We start from the raw sequence: 16,303 nt of genomic DNA on the forward strand, positions 1-16,303 counted from the left end.
CAAAAATGACAAGCCTCTCATCATTTCTGTGACAAGACATTCGTTTGTTTGTGTATACATGTGGATGGGCTTACACAGTGGGGTCTTCATTGTGAGCCAGCCAGCCGTATCTCCTCTTCCTGCGAAGAGAAGGCTAAGACAGAATAGGAGGTGGCAGCGGGGAGAGGGTGGAGGAAGGGATTAGGACCCCAAATCAGAGGGAAAAGCAACTCACTCCTTGGTTTGACAGGCACACACACACACACACACACACACACACACACACTTGAATTAATACATGAATGTCCTCACAAGCTCTGCACCACACACATAAACACAGCCGCGCCTGCTCATTGCTATTAAATTCTAATAAAGATAAAAGTGGTCTTTGAAGAGCAGCGCAGAGCCCAGGTGCCCCCCTCCCAAACACACCCCACATCCCCATTCAATCTTGCTCAGCCTTCCTCCTGGCTAATCTCCACACAGTTCAGATTTCCAATACCTCAATCCCCTCACTCTTATCAGATTCAGCCTCACTAATTGTGCTTCTCTCCCCGTCTTGCTCTCTCTTTCCAACCCCCCCCCCCCTCCTTCTCCTCTCCTCTCCCTCCCTCTCTCTTGCTCTCTTCATCTATCGACACTGTTCATGTTGGGAAACGGCAGGACTCTGTTTGGAAACAAGATCAAATCGGTGGCCAAGAAAGCCTTCTCTGGCCTGGAGACCCTGGAACACCTGTGAGTATCCCACAAGAGAAAGAGGGAGAGATGGATTGAGGGTCGAGTGTAAGGGGGGTGGGGTTGCCAAAAGTAGCTGGCAAAGAGGAGGTTGCTTGCAATTTAATAGCATCTTTGTAAAAGGAGAAGACGGGCTTTTGCAAGCGGCCAGCTGCTTCTTTCTCGTTAGCCTAGCACAACTTCAACTTTGGCCTTTTTTTCCTGCCCCAGCGCAGGAACAAAGTTATTGAGCACATGGTGAGCTGTGCAGAAGAAGTGGAATTCCTACAAGCTCTTTCACAGGCTTTTGTCTAATGAGGACAGAGAATGATGGAAAAGCAGCTGTCCTTGTACATACAGACCTAGTTATCATGATTTAAAATCTGATCCATGATTCTGTGCCTAGGTATGACTGTAATCTGTGAAAACTTGATCAAACAATGTTTGATGTCCCAACAGGAACTTGGGGGAGAATGCAATTCGTTCCATCCAGCCCGATGCCTTCTCTAAGATGAAGAACCTCAAAAGCCTGTGAGTTATATTGATGCATTCACACAAATGTACTACCCATGATTTATGTGCAAAAAACATTCTTACAGAAGCAGCCAGCAGCAGATACACACCCATGCACGCCTTGACTCGGATTGAAACAGTCTCTCTTTGCTTTTGGCACATGTACAAAAAAAAACAAAAACACACAGATACAGATGCTGTAGACTTAACTTATACCTCACATACTCTCGTCTCCTCCAGTCTCATTCAGAGCAACAGTTTCCTGTGTGACTGCCAGCTCCACTGGCTGCCGGAATGGTTGGTGACACGTGGTTTGCAGGCTGGTGTCAATGCTACCTGTGCGCACCCGGAAAGCCTGAAAGGCACCAGCATCTTTGAGGCTCCGTCCAGCAGCTTTGTGTGTGGTGAGTTTACATTTGTGTCCGTATTCTATGTATTTTGTGAGAGGGTGCGTTGAGCAAGACGCGTTCGAGGCACAGATTGGCCACGTAGACAGCTTTGCCTTGTTCTGTTATTTACATAGTTCCATGTATTTTTCTTTGTTGTTTTTGTTTTGCTCTGCATGTGCACTCAGACATGCTAATAAATCCATATGTTTTCCTCCGTCACATTCATCTATGCATAGAGAGCAGACACCTATGTAGGGTTATTTGTGATGTTTGACTTTGGACCACACACGTCAATTAGACTTTTGCTGTAATCACCTGCTTCCACTAACCTTTGTCTTTCCTTGCCACATTTAGATGACCTTCCCAAGCCCCAGATCACTGTACAGCCAGAGACCACAGTGACAGTCCTCGGTAGTGACGTGCGTCTCACCTGCACGGCTGCAAGCAGCAGCTCTTCCCCCATGTCCTTTGCCTGGCGCAAGGACCAAGAGCCACTTCGTCACGCTGAAATGGAGAACTACGCCCATGTGCGCGCTCATGATCAAGGTACAACATCTGATGGGCCAATAGCTGGAGGAGGCGTTATGGAGTACACCACAATCCTGCACCTGCGTCATGTCACATTTGCCCATGAGGGACGTTACCAGTGCATCATCACCAACCACTTTGGTTCCACCTACTCCAGCAAGGCCCGTGTCATTGTCAACGGTACGTTGTTGATATTGGGTAGAAATGATCATGAGATATTTAGTCAGTGGAAAAGTTATTGGCCTCTTTGTCATGATCATCTTTATTATCCTTGAATGTGAGAGCCGTGTCATTGTGGTGGTTAAAAATCTGAATAATGGATTATTTAAAACTGAGAAAACATTAGTGAGCCAATGTCTCACTAAGACAAGATGGACAGGATAGCTGTTTCCACGCTATGTTTAACTCTCGGTTGTTCATTTTGACAGCATAGCCATTAAAGTTGTTGGCCTTGCTGTTGATTTAGCTGTGTTTCAGCACTAACATGGGCCATTCCCTTTGCACTCTGTCACTCTGCTTTTCAGTAAATGGAGAGTATTTATCCAGAATTTGGTTGCAGAAGTCTTCCTCCAACCTCTAGCTTATTCTTTATTCTCGCTACTGACAGAGTTTTTCTGCCTGTTTTCTTGGCATATACATGGAAGTAAAGTAGTTGAAAATAAGAATTGGAGGTGTTGGATTCTAACCGGAAGTTTCTTGATCTGAATGCCAGCATCAGCTGGGAAAATGTGGTTGGAAGAACTGAAAGAGTAATAGCTGCTGTTAATGTTCTTTACTGAACACTGCTTCAGCAGCAGCTCATCAGCTCGCAGCTGTGAAAGTGTAGAGGTTTGTCCCTGAGTCAAGTCAGTGACTTGCTGAAAAATTAAAGTTGACAATATTTGACCCCCTTTGACCCTTATTAAATATTTTTGATGCTGATGGAATTTGTCTATTCTTTATCCACAGTCCTCCCGTCCTTTGTGAAGACTCCCAGAGACAGCACCATCCGAACGAGCCAAAACGCCAGACTGGAGTGTGCAGCGGAGGGCCACCCTTCACCTCAGATCGCCTGGCAGAAGGACGGTGGCACAGATTTCCCTGCTGCCCGCGAGCGCCGAATGCACGTCATGCCCGACGACGACGTGTTCTTCATCATGGACGTCAAGCCGGAGGACATGGGCGTGTACAGTTGCACTGCCAAAAACACAGCAGGCACAGTCTCTGCCAACGCCACTCTCACCGTCTTGGGTAAGAACTGCAAGTGTGCCGGAATTGTGTCCAGTGTTGATCATATTCCAACATCTTTGAAAATGAGCCCTTGTAAATAGCTGGACACTAAGTTGTGAGTTGGTCAGACTAAGGCTCTAGAATGGGAAGCTTTATATTTTTCTTTTCTCGGCAGCTGTGGCCTTGCTGCGGGTCAGAGGCCAGAGGTCACAGTTAGGGGTCAAAGGGGGGATGGTGGGGGAGCGAGGGAGACTCACAGAGGGGTGTTTGTTAGGCATTCCCATCCCCCCTCCTCTCTCAGTGGGAGGGACAGTCATGGCTGCTTCACTGCAGGCCTCAGTGCTCCCAGTTTATTGGCTGTTTTACACTGTTAAATCAAACCAAATAGAGGTTCTCTCCAAGAACCATCTCAGACATAGATCATCTTTGTCCTTTGTCTTTGAACTGAGCAAAGCAGTCCCTTGTTGGACAGAAGGAGGGGGTGGTTATTCCGTTACAAGCCTTAAATTCCCCTAAAGAGAGAGTTCATAAGCAACAGCTTCTATATTTAACACAGTCATACTGGTGGAGCTGGTTTAGTGACACACTTTCATGTTGTGTGACATGCGAGAGGCTTGTCGGGACTTCTCAGCGGTTCAAGCTGAGTGCTAATCCAGCAATGTAAAATATTGAAGTAAGCAGCTCCGTGCTCAATCTGTGATGTTTGGGTTTGAGAGACGGAGGGGAAGGAGAGAGGAGGGGGGTTTCTGCAGTCGAGAGGCCCCTGTCTGGAAAAGAGTGGAGGGGGAGAAAATGGGAGCCAAAGAAGGAACGGTGGAGTGTGTGTGGGGAGGGAGACTAGGGGGATTTAGAGAAAAGAAAGAGCTGAAGGGTCGTAGAGAGAGGGGGGATTGATGGAGAGGGAGAAAGTATTGATAGAAGAGAGAAGGGCGACTGAAGTGGGTTAAGTGAGATCTCTTAATCTGTGTATGTCCCACTGTGAGGGGAAGTGCTCGGTCTGAGAGGAGAGGCCTACCTTCACACACTCATTCACTTCACTGTGCTCCATTCAGCTGAATGTGAAGTTTCTGGGAAACACTGGAAACACTGTTGAAAAGAAGGACTGTGTCCGAGGAGAAAAGTTGCTGTGTGAGTCAACAGATTTCAGAGTTTGTCAGCATCACAGATATGATCTCAGATATAAAAATATCTTTGCGACATGAGCTTTCTGTTTTTGGACGTCAAACTCAAAACATCCCCGCCTGTGCTCGGTCTATCCAGCTGAATCACCGTGATCCCACAGTAATCGATACTTTCAACAATCGATGCTGTGAACAAACAGAAACCTGAGAAGAGAAAGCAAAGATCTTGATGCCATAGAACAAAAGGAATCGGTGACCTCAGCAAACCTGCAGCCTCTGAGCTTCTTATGAAACTTATCACCCGTCTGTTCCACAGAAACACCCCACGTGGCCCAGCAGCTGGAGAACCACAGCGTGGTGGTTGGGGACACGGTGGCCCTGCAGTGTAAAGCTCTCGGCAGCCCACCTCCGCGTATCACCTGGCTGCACAACGACCAGCCGCTTCGCCCCTCCGACAGACACCACTTCACACCTGGGAACCAGCTGCTGGTCATCGGTTCGGCATTGCTGGAGGACGCCGGCCGCTACACGTGCCTCATGTCCAACACTCTGGGGACAGCGCGCGCCCACAGCCAGCTGGTGGTCAGGAGCTTTTGCACGCCTCCTCCGGGCCCAAGCACGGTCACTATTGGAATTATTGTCATTGCCGTGGTCACGAGTATTGTGGTGACGTCACTAGTGTGGGTGTGCATTATCTACCAGACCAGGAAAAAGAGCGAGGAGTGCAGTGTGACCAATACAGGTGGGCATGGATCTACTCTGTCTTTCTGTTGCAAAAATGTGAATGATGGATTTGTTGTCATCTAAGTGGAGCTATGCAAAAATCCATTAATGTTAAGATTCCCCTCTTACATCCTGACTCTAACTACAAAGATATTTCATTTGTGATAAAAGAAACACAGAGAGCAGTTTGTATTTAACCAGTAAAGTAACTGTTGTAGCACTTCATGATGTTTGAGCTGCAGTATCCCGACGTTCTGGTTCTCATGTGCTTGGCTCTTTGATCTCTCCCAGATGAGACCATTGTTCCTCCAGACGTACCCAGCTACCTGTCCTCCCAGGGCACTCTGTCCGAGCGTCAGGACGTCTGCATCCGTGTGGAGGCTGGCGGCGGCCCTCAGCCCAATGGACACGTCGTCGACACCGCAGGTACCTGACACTTCTCCCTCTTTCGGTCCTCCAAATGTTTGTGCTGCCCAGCAGTGTCTCCAATTCCTCTGGTGTGTTGCATAACGATGAAAGGAGCACTGCTGTCTGTGAAAAACTGCTCAGAATCAGGAATAATTACAGCTGACACTCTAGCCACAGTGTTGACATACACTTGCTGACTTTCTGCCTCTAAAAATCACTAAAATCACTTATTTTCCCCTCACTCCGCCCACAGGTTTCGATGGTGCCATAGTCTGCAGTGACTGCATGGAGAGTGGCTACTCCAAAGATCCCAACTACCTGGCCCATGATTTTGCAGTAGGCATGGAGTACCAGCAGCACTATGTTCCCCCACCTTACTCTCACTGTCACCCAGGGGAGCAGTACGACGCGGGGTCTCACACAACCCCGCTCTGCAACGGGACCCCCAACGGGATCCGAAAGGACATTCAAGCATCCACTTATCCAAAAAACCACAATACGATACAGCTGAACCAACACGATAGAAAAGGTAAGACTATTATCACCATGAGTTCAGATGTATTTCCAATGCTTGCAAGGAAGTTTATAGCCCTCAGGACCAGAACAAATGCCAACAGCCTCAACCCATAAATCCAGTTCACTTCTTAAAAAGCCCTCACCATCCTCTAGGAATATCACTTGCATCAGGTGATACCATGAGAAACCATGAGCAATTGAGTAGCTCTTGTCAAGGCAAATTCCTTTGAACGTGATTGCAGATAGATTGCTTCCTACCAGCATCTGACAGTGTATCATAGTTGCATGCCCAGAGCCCCTCAGGAAGTCTCTCCAAAAACTCTGAACAGCAGCACTGAGTTCTCACAGCTGCCAAACTCCTGCAGATGCAGGTCCAGGCCTGTTGGGCTCCTTTAGCAGGGAGCTCCACCAGTGGACTGGGCCTCCGAATACCAATTCTCACCTCCACATGTCAATGCAGCTCTGTTCATACATTCCTCTGCCTCTGTACGCTGAAGCTGACGTTTGTCTATATTCGTGTCACGTCGTTAACCTTGTTTCTTTCTTTGTTCACCAGTGAACAGAGCGGGACAGACTCCATCTCCATCACAGGAAGACACTTTCCACAAGCCGGTGAAGCTGACGAGCCACGGACTCCTCGACACGGACTGTGAGCCTGAGCTCAGGCAGAGTCTGCTGTCCAATGGACACGCCCTCAGAGCCTCTCAGAATGAGAGCGCCCCTCTAAGGAGAGCCAGCGACTAGCAGGCTCTCAATCCAGCCCAAAATGTGGACTTTATTCTTTTGCACTGGGAAATAAACTGCTACCTCATATCGAGGCGTACGGTCACGAGCCTCCCGCATCTGGACTGACGGGGGGCACCAGGAGGGGGAAAGGTAAAGGGGCATCCGGAGTTTGAAGGTGGAGCTTGTGTGGGTGGCGTCCCATCTGAGCGTTATCAGCTGTACATAGTTAAAAACCTTCGTTTGGGAGGTGACCAGTAAAAAATCTAGCTCCAAAAAAATGTGACTTGCATTTGAAGCATGTAAATGTAGGGAATCTTGTACAGTGTATGTTTGTGCAGGGGAAAAAAGAGAAATATACCTTTGGACATTTGACTGTACATAAGAGTTTTCTTATATGATATATTATATAACTTTTACAAAAGAGTGTTTGAATATATGTGCATGACAAAAGAAAGGAGTGACGGTATTTTTATTTTTCTTAAAAAAACAGCCTTTTTCAGCTTCTACCAACATTCAGCTGCGGTGCCTTATTGCATGATCAAAGAGAACTCAACTGTTAATAGCATATATCAAGAGACTTGTTTTGTGAGAGATACTGGTACACTTTTATAGCAAACAAAACACTTGATTGCACTTGAATGATTTTTTTTTTTTGTTTGTTTGTTGACAAACGCTGCCAGCTATGGCCTTACAGAAACACAGTTCACAAGCATTGTATGAAGGAAGAGCTTTGATGTGAATTATTTTGGTACGTCAGAGGGAGCCAGGCGGGGGAGTTATCGGTTAAAGCACTTTTTATATTCTCTTCATAAGCATGCAGATCGTGTGCATGATCTGCCAATAGCAATGCAGGAACCTCCTCTGTGATGAGACGGTCTGCATATTTTGACACAGTAACGTCAACAGTACATACCATTAAGGCTCTTCCACCTGCTTTCACAACGCTACATGTTACTGCAAAGCTGCTCTGATCTCTCATTTCTTTATTTGTCCCAGAAAGTGACTTTAGGCACAAGTCTGCATCCAAGTAACAGTCGAAAAAGCCAGTAATGATGTCTCAGTGTGGTCACGTTGGTAAAGTCCACGGTCGTGTGCCATTTAATTGTCTGAATGCCTAATTTAGACAATTCTATGAATTTAAGACGGAGAATGATGTCGTGTCATTGTGTTACTGCTGTAATCTGCATTCAGGAGCAAATGGCCAGTATTCCAGCTCAGTTACATCACCACCAAGACGTTCAGATCATCACTGCAGAGCTGCATGTTTCATGTCTGAGGTGAGCTGAGAGGCTTGTGAAATGTGCTCTAACCAGACGTGGGAGGGTTCATGCAGTCAGGCCGCTCCCTGGATACACTGGGTTAGAAATCCCTCTAATGTATGCACGTGTTTCCCCAATCTGATCTGTGCTCTGTGACCAGTGGCCTTATGGAGGTAAGCGGGAGGACACGCTCCTCCGGTTACACCTGATAGCACCTATCGGAGACGCTCGTACCAGCAAGACCTGGATCAGAGATCCTGCTGGAAAACCAACCCTGGCGTAGCAGGCAAAAGGGACGAGAGGGTTTCGGAGTAATTTATTTGAAACAAACTGTCTGAAACCGTTTTGCCAATGTCAAAGCTAAAACAGTGAAGTGTCTAACATGGCATTGAAGTGTCTAATAAAATCACATTTTGCTATCATTACCTGTGTTGCGCCTTTTTCCTTTGCTCATAAAAACAAAAAAAGAAATGGAGGTTTTTGCTGTGATGGCATCCCAAACAGCTGAGTTAGCATTTAGCGTTGCTCTTGTGTCACAGCGGTTATGGAGAAGCCATCAATTCAAATGGAGCATGCACAAAGACATGAAATCCAGAGACCTTGATCTTCAAAGCACTCAAGTAGCTTGCAACTACACACACACACACACACCCAGAGCTAATCTTCCAACCAGGAATGTCTCCTGGCTCCTTGAAGCCCCAAAGACAGCAGGCATATTTTTTCCTTCTGCAGGCTGTTTAAAATATTCTGCCACTGAGTCGGGGCTGACTGAGGGTCAGAATGTGCATTCCAGATGGATGTTTGTCACCAGATGATCGACATGCCCCCAGCCGTGGCCTCCACCAATCACACGCCGACCATTGTTGTCCAACTGCATAGTGACAGGCAGCGTAACATACAGTCCCACCTGTGAGGACATCCGTCTCCCTCTGCCCCCGCCAGGATTTACTAAGTCTTCAGTTTTACCTCGGCACTGAGCGCTGAAGGACCACTCGGCTGACTCACTGAAAACGCGCTGATACTGAGCCTAAATGTTCTTCCATACGCCAGGCAGATAATCCTTCAATACAACGGAGAGGAGTCATTTATTAATCTTGTAATGAGCTGTCATGGATTTCTTGTTTTGAAAAAAAAAAAGGAACACGAGTGAGGAGTGGAAAACATCAGTACTTGTACTGTTAGCTGATGTATATTCCTTACTGGGGCCACACAGGAGAAAACAAAGGCCTTAAATATAATCCCTTCATTAGTACACTCAATAAAAAACATTCCTCATGTTGAGGCCTCATGGCCAAATGCTCTGTGGACCACATCTCAAATTAAAGATCAATGAAAGTGTTTGGCCTCACCTCTAGTTTAACCAGTCATGGAAATCATTTCTGTTCCGGGTCCTCAGCTGCTGATATCTCACAGCTTCAACAGAAAAAAAATAGTCACAACTATCTACTAAATTACTAAGGCGCCAGTGGAAGGGCATCTGGATTCAGCATAGCAGCAGCAAATACGGTATACATGATACGAACAAGAGCACAAGATACTAGGTGATGCATGATACACAGGAGAATAGTAATGGATAGAAGCAATGTACACATTACTCACTGGAGAAGCTTACCAGGTAGACAGTGTGCTCACAAAGTTGCTGTTATAAGAATGAACAGGAGCACAGGGGCAGCAGAGGAGATGCCACCGTGTATTTAGGCAACAGTTAACCAACATTACAGAAAGAGAGTGTTGTCCAAATTAGCTCATGAGGTGGATACCTCTAAAGTGAGGTAAAACACTAGAAATGGCAGACACCATGTTTTATTTCTGTAAAGGTACCTAAGCTGACCTGTTATTAGGAATCTTATTCAAGTTCTTTCAGCCCTACGGCTAAGCTAGGAGGTCGACCGGTGCCGGTGTCTTGATTCTTGTTACCAGCACACACTCTGGACTTGATCATGGACAACAGAGCTGGACACACTGCTCTGATAGCTGACTTGACTAAAGTTAGCCGTCAAAGAAAGGACAAAGAAAATGATGTGATGCTAGTGAAGTTGTTTTTTTCCAGTGTCTCACCCCCCACAGTTGAAGCTAGACTAGCAGCATTCAGTTATGTATTTAAATATAGATAGAAATCTGCATTATCCAACTGCCTCATAAAAAACATACAAATAAAAAAAAACTTGCGTGGAACACCTGAGCCTCGGGACGAAGCTAAAGCCGTGCTAATTTAACAAACTGTTCTATTGTTGGAGGCGTCTTAAGAAAAGAATTCAAGCTCTAGCAGGTGGATGAGATCAGCTGTGCTCCGGCGGGAATTAACAATGGTGAGATATGACTGTGCCTCCCCGGTGGGTCTTTAACACAGGTGGCGAGGATTACGGAGCAGAAGGTATGGACGAAACACTAAAAAGATAATTAAACCATGCAGCACTGGAACTCGGAGGGAGCCAAAGAAGTCACAAATCCTCACTCAGAGCTTACAAAGAGTCAGTCTTTAATACAGTAACTCCTTCACTCACACATAAACAGTCAACATGCTAGTCCGTGCCAGTCAAGTCAAGTCAACTCAACCTGCAGAGTGCTAATGAGCAGGAATGCAGCACCCTGGCTTCTGCAGTGGACAGCTCTTCCAGCACTCGGTGCTCCTCGTTTCTCGGGGCCCGGCGCCACGGAGGCGCAGGGGCCCCTCCTGGGGCCGATGAGGTAGCTGCTTCCAGAGACGCTTTCCCCGCTGTTCCTCCAGAGGGGGGAGGCTCAGGACAGTCGGAGTGGACGAGCCGCTATAGCAGAGAGCGGCGGATCTTCTCGTAGGCTCCCAGGAAGATGAAACCGCCCACGCTGATGAAGGTCACCCTTGGTATGCTGCCAGCAAACAGACTGTAGAGAAAGAAGGGCAGGGGCTATCTTTATTTCATTTCCCTTGACTTATTGAAATGTAAGTAATTTATCTGAACTACTATCTGAGCGTATTAAACAAGGACAAGGATAAGACAGTGAGGTGAAAGAGCCAGCAGACGCCGTTTAATGAGAACAGAGGTAATCTTGTTGCTGTGTTTTTACTACAGAGACTTGAAACCATTAAAATCTGGACACATCAAAACCAACATCACAGCAGCAAACACCATGAGTGTGACGTCTCCTGTGTCTGGGCCTAAAAGGTGCACTTGAACACATCGCAAAAACTAACGCCGACAAGTACGTCTGGCAGCTACGTGAGAAGAAATAACTCTCCATACCAGCAGGTGGCAGTGGTCTGTACGCTGTAGCTAGAAAGCTAGGAACAGATGCAATAACCAGTGGTTTGGTGAGTCACAGCCAACTAACTATCTGTCCATTTACAAATTATTTATAAGCAACTCACTGATAATGAACAATCAACGGTCTCCACTGGTAAATGGTCTCGTATTTATATATAACTTTTCTACCTATTGGTACTCAAAACGCCTCATGGTCACAATGACACAACTACTCATTTACTCATGCAAGCACACCCAAATTCAGTGTCTTGCTCAAGGTCTTGTCACATACTGGGGATCAGGCCGCGAACCCATTTTTTTGATACATCAACTTTTTTCACCTCAACCTAAAAAAAACAAAGCTTCTTCTTTGTTTTCTCACATTTAGGTTTTCCATTCAGGGCGTTCATTTGAAAATTAAAAACAGGTGGATGGAAACAGGCACACGGCTCAACAAAATTAAAAGAATCTAAGGAATCTTAGTCTGTTTCAGTTCTGGCCACGGACCTTTGTCTCTCCTGGTTTAAGATCAGTTATCTACTGTCAAAACAAAACGCAGCCAAAAACTACAAACAAAACAGTTACAACCACTTGAAATCTCTTGTAAATGATTTCAAAATAGCATAGTTTTAGTTATCTCAGAGAGCTTGATCACACAGCACGAATAGCGGATGGTTTCATCGACACTGCTCGAACACGAGTCTCATTTTAAAGGAGCTCCTACACGAGGAAGCAGACATATACGTTCAAGCGTTCCCGCTGGAGCTTTAATGGTTTTCATGAAACATGTGCTGTGAACAGAGCCGAGGGCGGCTCAGGCCGGATCACGTGTCGCACCGATCGACAGTATCTGTGAGTAATTTACGGCGCCTTGGCTGAGGCAGGGTCTCGTGTTCGGGTGCAGAGGGTCCATGGGAGCGGGTCAAACATGAGGCCTGGTCGGTGGAGCCGCTTTATAAAGAGGGAGAGGGGCCCGAGTTACAGCGAGGGGGCCCGACAAGAAGCTGTTGACGTTGCGGGGGTCAGAGGATGTGATGGGCCATGAGAGAGCACCCGTCTCCCAAGAGCCAATACGCCCACCCTCCCCGCTACGCACAGCTGTTTTAGGGATTAAGCTTCAGGCCCTTACCCTGGGTCCTCCTCCCTGGAGCTCTCACCCCCCCCTCCTGTCTATTTCTCTCTCTATGTGCATGACTGATGGCCAGATGACATCCACACATGTCCCTGTGCTGTCCATCCATCCGTTTCTCTGTCTCTCCATCCAGCGACGGCCCCCTCAGCTGGCTCAGTTGTTGAGGGATTTCTCCTCCACCTCCCTTTCTTGCTGCGTCATCCACTTCTCAGACACACACTCACTTTGTCCTCTCTGTTCATCTGCCTCTTCGTGTCTCTCCCCGCTTTTATTTTCCCCACTTCTTCTCGGTCTGTCTTTCTCTCGCCGCGTACTTGCCTACCGACGCTTCCTGTCTGCCAATACGCCCCCGCACTCACATGCTCCGGCCCGGTCCAAGCCAGATGTAATGGATGAAGAGTATTGTGCGCTTATGGATGCGTGCCCGTGTGTGTTTGTGTCTGCGCGCACAAAATGTCAGTCTGCATTCGTCATCAGCGTGGGTGAGCGAGACCATGTTTCTGTTCATTTTAATTGTAGAAACAAAAACAGCTGAAACATTGAAAGTTTGGATTCTCACCAGCTCTGAACACACTGTTTGAATGCAGATGTAAAAAAAATAAATAAAAAGTAATGTTCAGGGGACCTGCTCCTGCTCAGTTTTGTGCTTTGTCATCACATTTTTCAGGTCCGAGATTGTGAAACTTTCAAAACTGAAATGCACAGTGTTCTGATGTACAAACTGTGAGGAGAGGTGTACTGTCGTGGACTGAGATAAAACTATCTGCAGGACCAACCAGACCAATCACAGGTACGTATGGTAAAGGTAAGTTAGAAGCTGCTGTGTCAGTCCATCACTGTGATCCAGAATGACCAGTCTACACCATTTAAACCAAAATGAGCTTCTCTTACCGAGTCAAAACTGACGAGCAACGGAGCAAACTCCATTAACTGAACACCTCTGAATAAAAAAGAAATTGGACTGGACTGGATTCATGTATTTTTCATCAACTTAAATCAACAGCCCGTGAGCAGGCTCTATCACACTGACACAAGGTGTTATTTCTGGACACTTCAGTGCTGCTCTTTCACTGGTCACTGCCAGAGTCACTGCTTGACATTGTCCCTTTTTTCCAGCCGTAAAGCGATACAAGGTGCCAAGCATGTCAGGGATCTCCCAGACATCCCAACCATTCACACAACTCCACGTTTCAGAATGCCCCGGCCCGGATCGGCTGTTCTCAGACGATGGGTGAGCCGTGCGCGGCGGGGCTTTGGTAAGTGTAAGCGTGACAGACCTAGAGCAAGTGTGTTTATCTAAGTATGAGCTGGTGCAGAGGCTCCAAATAAACACTGTTGTCGCCCTTTGACGCGTTCTCTCCACCTCAGCGCGTCCAGCTCTCAGCATCGGTTGAAACAGAAGCCACTGAACGTTATTTATGCAACAATTTCAAATAAAATCCGAAGCGAAGCTAAACAACACAACACACAACATATTCCACTCAGTCTCCTTGATCCTAGTCTGATAGTGCAAGGAATGAACTAAATTTAACACTCAACACTCTTGTTTTGTCTCAGTTCTCTGCTAGCATTACATTTCCTGTCTGGTATCAGGCCCACCTGTGGACTAAGAAGTCACAGCTCAAAAATTCCCCTCAGCTCCCCTGGGTGCCCTGACTCACCCTGACATCACAGCCCGGCCAGTCACTAGGACCTGTCATCCCCTCTAATGTCAGCCAATCACCTCTCCTGAGGAATCAGGCTAAGTATAGTTTCAAAGTTGCAGTATGGAGCAATCGCGGTGGGCTCAGAGAAAATTTCTTGGCCGCTGTTTAGGGTGCTGCCGAGGGGCAGAAATCTTCAAATGTATCTGAGAGCTAATTTTGGTCATAAAAAATAGTATTTACTGAAACCAACTGACACCTTTAAAAGAAAGAGACCAACACTTCAGAAAACAGAGGATGATGCATCTGTTTCTTCATTCTTTACATTCTTTCTAAAGGGTGTTGGTCTACTTGAATTTCTGGGACACAAAATGGATGTTGAAACCAGGAGTCGAGACAAAAAGCCCGGATTTTAAAGCACTTTCTCTAAAAGCACAAAACGATTTGATGACTGCTGTTTGGAAAAGGTCTTCAATACACCAGTTCTCAAGAGTGGTAACCCTAATCCCACGGTACTGGCATATCAGCTATTTAATCTATCTAATTACCATTCGTCCATATTTTTTATGCTGTCAACAAATACTGAAACCACCTATGAACCATAAACTTCTCTGTCATAGGGCTTCACTGTTCTCTAAACACTATTATGAACACATCCTGTGCCACAGTGTCGAATTGAGTGGCATCTACCTTTGTTACTAAAAGCGAGGCTACTATAGTATATTTAGACTCATTCCTAAATGGGCCGTCCTGTGGCTGAAAACACTCACCAATAAAACAAATCCACTGTGACCTTCAAATATGCTACTTATACAAGCTATAACCTTTGGGACTGAAAGATGAAGTCCACACATAAGTGCAGATCCTCAAATGGCTACCTGAGGCTGGTTCTTAAAGCAAGTCACCCCCCATAGATCTAAGTAAAATGTTCAACTTTACCACAGAAATAAACATGTCTACAGCCTGGTACATAGTCTATATGGCTAATTTCCCCATTCACAACAAAAATACACACAGAGGGTATTATGTGGGCGCTTTGAGTGACAGCCGGGAGCAGTCATGGGTTACTTGCCATGTGATGCTGCCTCGGAGTCACCCAACCACCCACCTCAACTCCGCTTACATTTCACTTCTTTGTCCATTTTTGGATTAGCTGGGAGTGGGGCTTCGCCAAAATGGCGTCAGCCAGCGTCGCCACGCTGAGCTTCAAAACCACTCTCGTAGTAAATCCTATGAGTGATGTCACAGAGGGTATGCCCACATTTATATGTGGTCCATGAATCTGTTTTTGAGTAACATTTTCTAACAACTGCAACATCAGCTTTAACTAAATATAAATCATCTAAAAATGGATATTATATTTTTAAATATATCTATTTTCCATACGGACTTTTTTTTGGACTGAGAGCCACTGACAGGCCAAAGGGAATTTGGGATGAGAGTTTTTTTTGGGGTTTTTTTTTTGACACTAACAACATTTTAGAACATCTGTGTTTTCGATTTTGTTTTTTTTAAATGTGCTTGGAGTTCAAAGGAAGATTTTAGTGGTTGACTTCTGGTAGACGAATGCGTCTTCAGGGTTTCCAGTTGTTTGTTGCTTCTTGCTTTTGTTAAGTGTCAGCAACAAACCCCCTAGATAAATGTTTAGATTGGACGGCCTTTTTAGTTTGGAATCTGTTTGGCTCAGGGCTGATTGATTAAAAATGGCTTCTTCTCCTGATGTAGTAGAGCGTAACTACAGCCTGTGCCAAATTTAATGTGCCTTAAGTAAGATAAGGCACAACAATAAACATAAGGAACTAGATCTAAGGAAAACTATAATATGCAAGACATCCTACAATACAATGTATAGCGTCAAAGACAAAAAAAAAAAAGAAAGAAATCTCAGTCCACAGCCTCTCTCCACGGCTCTGTGTGTGTGTGTCATGGATGTGTAGAGAGGTGCTGTGAGTCAGTCTGACATACGGCGAGGCTGAACTACTGAGCTACAGAAAAGAGCAGAGGCCAAAGTGGACAAGAATTGTAATTTTTTTTGATTCACTAGTATGTTCTTGATAACGCCGCTCCCTCTCTTCATTCACTTTCTAGCTCACTCAAGCTAATATCACTGTCTTGCGCTCACTGACACAAACCCCTAACAAAACTGTGAAAAGGGTTCCAATTCTTCAACTAAGGCTGAAGTACAAAGACTCCTAACACCATGAAAGCACAACTGAGGTTTA

The 16,303-nt window shown here is 46.1% G+C and overlaps 2 protein-coding genes across 2 annotated transcripts in view; one reads left to right on the forward strand and one right to left on the reverse strand.

Moving 5' to 3' along the window:
- The window catches only part of lrig1 (leucine-rich repeats and immunoglobulin-like domains 1), a 34,254-nt gene extending 25,541 nt beyond the window's left edge, over window positions 1–8,713 (forward strand). Inside the window, exons 10-18 of the mRNA XM_084543771.1 lie at window positions 643–714; window positions 1,153–1,224; window positions 1,447–1,610; window positions 1,950–2,303; window positions 3,072–3,353; window positions 4,770–5,195; window positions 5,468–5,602; window positions 5,838–6,113; window positions 6,657–8,713. Coding sequence (XP_084399897.1) covers window positions 643–714; window positions 1,153–1,224; window positions 1,447–1,610; window positions 1,950–2,303; window positions 3,072–3,353; window positions 4,770–5,195; window positions 5,468–5,602; window positions 5,838–6,113; window positions 6,657–6,844 — 1,969 coding nt within the window. The 3' untranslated portion in view covers window positions 6,845–8,713. The remainder of the gene's footprint in view (window positions 1–642; window positions 715–1,152; window positions 1,225–1,446; window positions 1,611–1,949; window positions 2,304–3,071; window positions 3,354–4,769; window positions 5,196–5,467; window positions 5,603–5,837; window positions 6,114–6,656) is intronic.
- Window positions 8,714–10,266: 1,553 nt separating this feature from the next.
- The window catches only part of slc25a26 (solute carrier family 25 member 26), a 51,853-nt gene continuing 45,816 nt past the window's right edge, over window positions 10,267–16,303 (reverse strand). The window contains exon 10 of the mRNA XM_084543467.1: window positions 10,267–10,947. Coding sequence (XP_084399593.1) covers window positions 10,851–10,947 — 97 coding nt within the window. The 3' untranslated portion in view covers window positions 10,267–10,850. The remainder of the gene's footprint in view (window positions 10,948–16,303) is intronic.

This window comes from Chelon labrosus, assembly GCF_963514085.1.
Source record: "Chelon labrosus genome assembly, chromosome: 4".
Lineage (NCBI taxonomy): Eukaryota > Metazoa > Chordata > Actinopteri > Mugiliformes > Mugilidae > Chelon > Chelon labrosus.